Genomic DNA, 8,008 nt, shown 5'->3' with positions numbered 1-8,008 from the left:
ATGCTGTTATTTTCCCTATTTTCAATGTTAAAACAATACTTTTTAAGGATTTAAAGATAGTTTCTGCATGAGAAATGCCTGAAATCATAAACTTTGACGGTTAATTTCTCATATATTGTACTTTAAACGCTTGTAACTTTATAAGGAAATGTCCGATTTGAATGATTTTTTTTACCATTTGATAGCTAATATTTTGCTCTCTAACACTGTATTAATAACTCAAAATCGATTTTTGTGACGAGTGACTGATTTTGCTTGTCTTTTCCACATATAGATTAGACATTTTTTTACTGCTAGAGAGTTTTGTGGCATAGTTAGTGGCAAGAAAAAAAATTGCATATTTAGGCTCATTGGTTTTGTCAAGTGATCAGGGCTTTTCTTTCAGACATTCAGCAAGTCTACTAGTCTAAACCGATACTCTGGGTAAGCATGAGTATGCTGAACATCCAGAGATAGATGCTGCAAATAGGCATAAAAACAATTTATTTGTGTTGGCCACGCCTGACCAACCCAAATTTTACAAAATTAAGGGTCAGCATTTTATTTATTAATTTTTTTTTTTATGGTGAACAATATTTTTTATGCGCAAATAAGGCTGGAAAAGCCTTAGCGAGGCTAGTGGGGCTAAGGCTAGCCTATTTTGCTAGGGGGTATGCGATAAGAATCCATAATTGTATTATTTGTGTATTTTCTACTTTTTAGGCGTATGCACATATTTGGTTGGAAAAAAAAAAGTTTTCCTCCCGACCTATCTATTTTTCGGATTTTCCCTAAACGTGGCCATGGACACAATAAAAAAAATTTGTTGGTCTTATTAGTGTTGATATTCAGCACAACCTAAATGCAAATCTCTGGTTTTAGCATTATGACAGTAATTTTTATACACAGGAATTTATTCCAATAATCTAATAAATATACACTCAAAGACCTTGAATTTATGGTCATTCCAACTCAAATCAACCAAAATTTGGGGTGCCCACATACTTTTGTCTCAGATTCACTTCACATTTTTATCAAACATTCCCCAATCATTCATATCAACATATCTCAAGTTTGAACTTCGTTGGTCCAAATCTGAGGTTGAATGACCCTATTTGCTACAGCATTCTTAAGAACTTCAAAATGATACTCAGTCTAAGGTTGAGAACTACTCCACTACACTACAGTAACTTTAAATACATCATTACTAATAATTGGTACTCATGTAGCTTTATGTAATTAATACTAAGTGAAATAGTGATTGAACATTCCTTTTGTCATTCAAATTACAAGAAACTGTGCCTCTGTGGCAATCTTGTTTGTCATGAACCTGTCTTTTAATCTCAAGGACATAAATATTCATCCTGGCAAACATTTCCTCAGGCGGCATAAACAGGCGTGGTTGTCAGGCACCGGAGGTCTGAAATGATCGGTGTTGCGTAGGAGATCAATCTCATTACTGTAGTGTAAACAAACGTTAGCATTATCAATTTCATATTTATCACATTGATGTTGATGTAAATGAGCGATGCAAGATGTAGGTTGGAGAATGACATGGCAATAAGTTATCATTATTGTTATTTAATTGCATTTGTGTGTAAAGTGCAGATCACCGGAGCCTTTATTGGTTTTAATTATTTATAGTCTGTACAATTGAAGATAATCCCCTACTGAGTTCTTTCATATGTACACAAGCCAAGGCTGAAAAATATGTAGGTCAGGGTTTTTTTTAGCTCCTAAGAGTACCCTGCTGGTTGATTAATTAATAGATATTTTTTGTATGGGCAGCTATTAGGGTAAATATACTCTACTGCCACTATTATACTGCCCTCATCAAAGCTTTTGAGATTAAGGGAACTTGTTTTTTATTTTAATCATTTATTTCAAAATAAACTCAACATACAATTAAAGAAAAATAACTTATGTATTATAACGTACAGTCGAAATAATTATGTTATGTTAATTAAATTAAACAAATCAATGAAAACGAAAAAGGGGTAAGCAAAATAGGCAAATGAATAATAAATGCCTTAACTCATGCTCTCCTAAATAAAAATAAAAGAAAAATATATATAAGCAAATAAGTAAATATAAAATAATAATTGAAATAGTTGCATGATTAATTAAAAGTTACTGTAGAAATAAATAATTACATTATTGTTCCTTATTGTTCCAGTCATTGCTCTGTTATATTGCACCTATATAACATTTCATAATAAAGACAATTTTCATGATCGGAGGCACAAAATATATTTTCCTGGATTTACAAAGGCATAGAAGCACACAAATATTGACACAACAGCATTACCAATGTTTTTACATTAATATTCCTTTTTAAAAATGATGATTGTAATCATAATACCAATGATAGGAACTTAGATAGACTGACAGTGTCTAATAGATGTATCGTATGAGGCTTACCATTCCAAAGCCAGCTTACTTTTGCTAATTGTTAAACTTAGTAATTACAGTAGTTTATTCCTGATGATGAGATAATGTTGTAATATTGAATCCCAACACAATGATCTGCATTTAAATACTGTATTACTGTATACTTTCTTAATTTAAGAATGTGGCATTATTGTATAGTATACTTTAGTACAGAAAAGCCCTACTTTTACTCTTAACTTTGGCAGCAGTTGATTCTAACTAGTAGGGGGCCTGAATGACCCATCATTAAATCTTTAAAATGTCGAGAACAAGAATATGTAAAAAGCCAAAATTGATGCTGTTTTTGGGATGGCAAGCCTCATAATAATCCATTACAATCATTTTAATCATAATTGCATTTGCTCAATTAGTTGATAGTTTAACTAATTTTATAAATTGATACATTTGAGTACCAGTTAACAAAAGCATTGCATCTTGTATCACTTGGTGCGTATTTAATCTGTCATCTCTATGCAAATCACAGATATCTATGGCCTAAAGTACGTACAAAAGTGGAATTTTGAGACTTGGAATGAGCCGGACCATAAGGATTTTGATGGTCTGAATATAACATATCAAGGTAAAATTATGTTTTATTTCATTTTCTAAATAAAGCTTAATTCACACTATCAGATGTGTCTATAATTATATGGATATGTGTCCATATATGGATATATGTGTCCATATATGGATATATGACATAATTGTGCAAATCATGAGCAGATCATCATTCCCCATTATGACATAATTGATGTCGAAATATTGAATCCCAACACGATGGCGTGCATTTTTTAATACTTGGAGTATGTATTATACTTTCTTTTCACAAGAATTTGTTGCATGAAATTCAGGGGCTAATCCAGAATATTTTAAACAAATATAAATTACATTTTATTGATGAATAAAACAAATGTTAACTACTGAGGTAAAAATTGAGTTCACACTTAGGCCCTCGCTTCAGATTCCATTGCACTGTATAAAGAATGCATTGTGGTAATTTATACCAGTCATGTTATTGGACTAGTAGAAAGCATACTATGTAATCTGCATTCTAAATTTGGCCAAATTGCGTCCTAGAATCCATGCGATGAGGAGAACTTAACATTCCCGCATGCGCAGATGACTTTTAATGACGTCACAAAGCTCCGTATTATATGCTTTATATGACTGAGGAAAATATAAATATATTTATTTTGAGATATAATAATACCAAATGTAAACATACTGTAGATCTTTAGTAATTACAACAAAAACTGGCTCATAAGTGAAATGATGCCAACTTGTACTTTCTCTACATATAACTTGTTTATCACTCACGTTTTGCAACCACCAGAAATTTAAATAACTCTAAGTAGGATAACCTTTGACATTTGGCTATATGAGAGTCTTCTCTGAGATGCAAAGTACGATCATAAAGAAGATTAATTCTTCTACTAATAAATGGAAGACCGTCATTATTTATACTTGGAGATTCATAAAATAAACGTTATTGTACATAATCTGCATCTTATAATCTGTTGATCAAACTTGGAGGAATAAATTGTTTTTCATTTCATTGAACTGTGCTGAACTTGTTTCTAGGTATGTGTTTATGGAAACGGTTGGCACAGTGGGAACCGTTCGCTTTCCCAACCTCGAGGTCGGAGTTTCAATATGTCACTGTTAATTTTGCTTGTGTCCTTGAGCAAGGCACTTTTTATCTGCATTGCTTCTCTCCACCCAGAAGTATAAATGGGTACCTGGTGGGGTTGCTTGCTTCTGTGCTGATTACCAACAGCAACACTTAAAGTATATGGACCCAACGACCAGGGAAATGAACTGCGCTTTATAACCTCAAGCAAGAGGCACATTATAAATGCCTATAACAGTACCAGTTTAAAAAACACTTGGTGAACAAATGTAATGTAGTTAGATTTATATACCTGTAGTGCTTTATACCGAAAGGGTGAATGGACCAGTACACCGGGGTAAACCCCTACTCGTCTTGAGAGGTTTACTGAGTTGTTTAATGTGCAGAGAGCTAAATTGTGTACACTGGGCCTACAGTTTATAGTGATCCTTACCCAAGAAGTCTTGTTCCCCCAACAGAACCATAGGCAAGTATGCTGTTTGAATGAACACTGATATTATAGCTGTATGTTTCAGCGCCCCTGCCTTATCTGCTCGGCCATCTAACTAACCATCTGTTTCAAAGTAACTTTATGATGCTCATATATATGATGCAAGATAAAGGAATTGCAACAGTTATGTTCAATTCTTTGTACAATATTGAACAGATAATAATAATAATAATATAATAATAATAATAATAATAATAATAATAATAATAAAACCATATTTATATAGTGCCTTTATGTATCGCATTAAGTATTATAAAAAGGAAATTTTGTTCTACAAATTCAATAAATGAGTATGTGTATTTCTATTATTTGCTGTTTCACTCTCAATGAACAATATAATAATTTAAACAAGGAGATATGAAGAGCTTATGTGATAATTTTGTGCGTGTTTGGAAACCGTTGAGTTGATATTCTGTACATTAACGACATTAATAGGGAGTATAGTGATACCTTAATCTTGTGAACTATATTTGCCAATTTTGTGGCGTGACATCCTGTTGGCACTGATTTCTAGATTATTGCCCTAGATATTGAGAGCTAATGTAACAACCTTAGATTCAGATTATTTTGTCATTTTTCGCAATCATAAAATTGTCTGTCCTTAGGTGTCAATAGAGAATTATATCCCATAATGGTAGTCGTTTGTGCTTAATATTATGCTTATCCAATATTTGTTGTCAGACAGCTTCATAATACTGTCTGAAGATGAATCAAAAGTACACTTGCAAAAGACTGATAAATATTACTGAAATTTATCTTGATTCATTTCTCACATTTCACAGCTGTACTTTAGCTTCATGCATATATTATATTTAAACTTGGAATAGCTTGGAAATGTATTTTGCTGTTTATTATTTGTAAATTCATTGTTTCGGAATTTCTGGCTAATCAAGCAAGAAGACTTAAATTTTAAGGGATTGACATACAAATGGGTCAGAGGGTCAAAGAGACCTTTTAATCTTCATGCACTGCTTTCTCATGCTTTATGCAATAAAATCAAGGGATTTTATAGCCAAAAGATGGTAGGCGAGCCATGCACATAGGTTCGATAAAAAAAAAAATTTGCTGTTGGGCCGCACTTTGCCCACTTGTCCCCCCGGATCCTCTAGAAGTTTTTAAGCCCTGTCCAGACTATCAAACTTTATTTATCAAGGAAATATGCCTAAATATGGTCATGATGACATCACATCATGACCATATACAGGCATATCATGACTATATATGGGCATACAACAGTTTTTTTGTAAAAGTAAATTTGATAATCTTAATCTTAATTTTAATGTTCTCAATTATGTAATCTCTTTGTGCTGTTTTATGTGTTTTTCGGTTTTGTATTTCCGAGTTTTAATGTATTCTCATGTGATTCAGCATTAATGCTGCCATTTGAGATTGAATAAAAAATATGGAATTGAATACAGTCAATAATTAAATGAATATAATCTTCTTGGTAAGGCTTGTGCTAAATTAATCTGAACCCTGGGGGACAATATCTTCCACTTTAATAACTATTATTTAATTCTACTAACAATTGTGCCGGGCTTGTTTTACGTCCAAATTAATTATTGATTATTTATATTATTCTTGAATTTTGTCAATGATATTTTATAAGTATTATCAAACAAAATGTGCTATGTAGAATATATTGGTCATAATGTAACCATTTGAATGGATATAACCACCAGTTTGTCCCAAGCAGCAACATTTTTTGCTTGGAATACATTTAAATGGAATACTGCCCTCTAATATGCAAGCTTGTTTTTACACTTTCAACATTACTTTCTAACAATACTTATGTATTGCATTAGAATGTTGAAGTTTTTTAAGTATTGATTAAATGAATTACCATCATTACTTGTCTATGTTAATAATTATATTATTATTACTGTATTAATTATGATTTAAAATATCTGTTAATATTATCATTATTTATAATTTTCAATGTTTGTTGATTAATCTTCTATTTTTCCAGGATTTATGAATTATTATGATGCTTGTTCTGAAGGATTAAATGCTGCAGACCCATCGTTGATATTTGGTGGACCAGGGGCTGGCTGTCGCGAGGCCTCGTACTCAAAGATCTGTTGGGGTTTGCTAGATCACTGCGATACTGGTACAAATTACTTCACGGGAGAAACTGGGGTTCGACTTGACTTTATATCATTTCATCACAAGGTATAGAAAGCAATCTGTTTTCAGTTTGTTAAAGGGGTTTCTCCTCAAGGTCAGGTCATTGACATTGTCAGATTCAGAACAGTAATCGTAGTTGGCTAAACTGGTGATGGCTACTTCAACCATGGACAGCATTGAGTTTTTTGGTTAATTGCAGTGCCTGTCTTTTAGATACAGTAGATCAGAAATTATAAACAATGAGCCCTGTGAGTATCAGCATATTGATGTCACAAAGACGGCAGTGGCGGCCCCCACCGACGAGATTGATGAGCATTTGCCCCTAAATATAAATTAGGTAATACATTGCCAGACAGTTGTGCAATGTATTAATTCCATAGGGTCAAGATTTTCAACTAACAGTGGCGTATCTATGAGGGGCTGGGGGTGCACGTCCCTAAAAAATGTTTGCGCCCCTAAGTAGCCCTGTAGACAGAAGATCAATGTAAAAAAAAAAACATTTACATTCTGTCTTACTTTCTGCAGACTGGATGCTTTATCTACCACATTTGCTTACTTTGTTGTTGTAGTACCTCCCCTCTCCCCCTCCTCTCTATCTCTAATATATATTATAAATGTTACTTATCCCATTTGTACAGTCTTATGATGAAGTCTACTACGTGGATGAACGCTAATAAATTTTTACAGTTAGTCTCAAAAGTGCTATTGTCGTTTCTTGTATGCTCTATAGCAACACGGCTAAACCGTTTTTTGACATCTTGCATTGCCTTTCCACAGTAGTATATGTCCAAGTAGTCAACATGTTCATCAACAGGGGTCCCAAGTTGGAAAAAGTCATTTTTGGGAGTTCTGCAGGGGGAGGGGAGTCGAAGGGTTGTAGGGGAAAGTGATTTCATAGATGGAGGGTCTAAACCACATCAGCCCCACCATGGTTGGAGCTGAGGTAAGAAAATTTATGATTATGGCACCTCGATGGCTGGAAATGGCCCTCTCGCACTTAAATTTGAATATCATTTTCATTTCTACCCCATTTTTTAGTTCCTATGCATGTAATGCAATAGTAACTATTGTAATCACTCTGTCACATTTCTTTTGTTTTTTATTGTGTGTAGTATGTGTGTGCGTATGTGTGTAGACATTTATGCAAATGCGCATGCGTCAAAGAAAAGTTTTCCGACATTTTGTTTTACATCGCGATGCGAAGTTCGATGTGGATTTTCTGCAGAGTTCAGTCAGGGCTCGCGCTAACCGGTCGGCATGCATGAAACTATTTTGGTTTTACGGCAAAAAAATCAACTGCTGTGGCATAGGTATTTTGAAGAAGGCCTAAAATAAAACAAAAAGGTTTTAAT

The 8,008-nt window shown here is 33.5% G+C and overlaps 1 protein-coding gene across 1 annotated transcript in view; it reads left to right on the top strand.

Moving 5' to 3' along the window:
* LOC117121379 (alpha-L-iduronidase-like) overlaps positions 1 to 8,008 on the top strand; it is a gene marked incomplete in the record, with an annotated part of 80,125 nt that overhangs the window by 2,635 nt on the left and 69,482 nt on the right. Inside the window, 2 exon segments of the mRNA XM_033266564.1 lie at positions 2,894 to 2,989; positions 6,499 to 6,701. Coding sequence (XP_033122455.1) covers positions 2,894 to 2,989; positions 6,499 to 6,701 — 299 coding nt within the window.

Source organism: Anneissia japonica, unplaced genomic scaffold (assembly GCF_011630105.1).
Source record: "Anneissia japonica isolate Jap-2015-1 unplaced genomic scaffold, ASM1163010v1 scaffold21_len1647178_cov195, whole genome shotgun sequence".
In the NCBI taxonomy this organism is placed as follows: Eukaryota; Metazoa; Echinodermata; class Crinoidea; order Comatulida; family Comatulidae; genus Anneissia; species Anneissia japonica.
The sequence above is the reverse complement of the archived record's forward strand: the minus strand, read 5'-3'. Positions and strand labels throughout refer to the sequence as shown.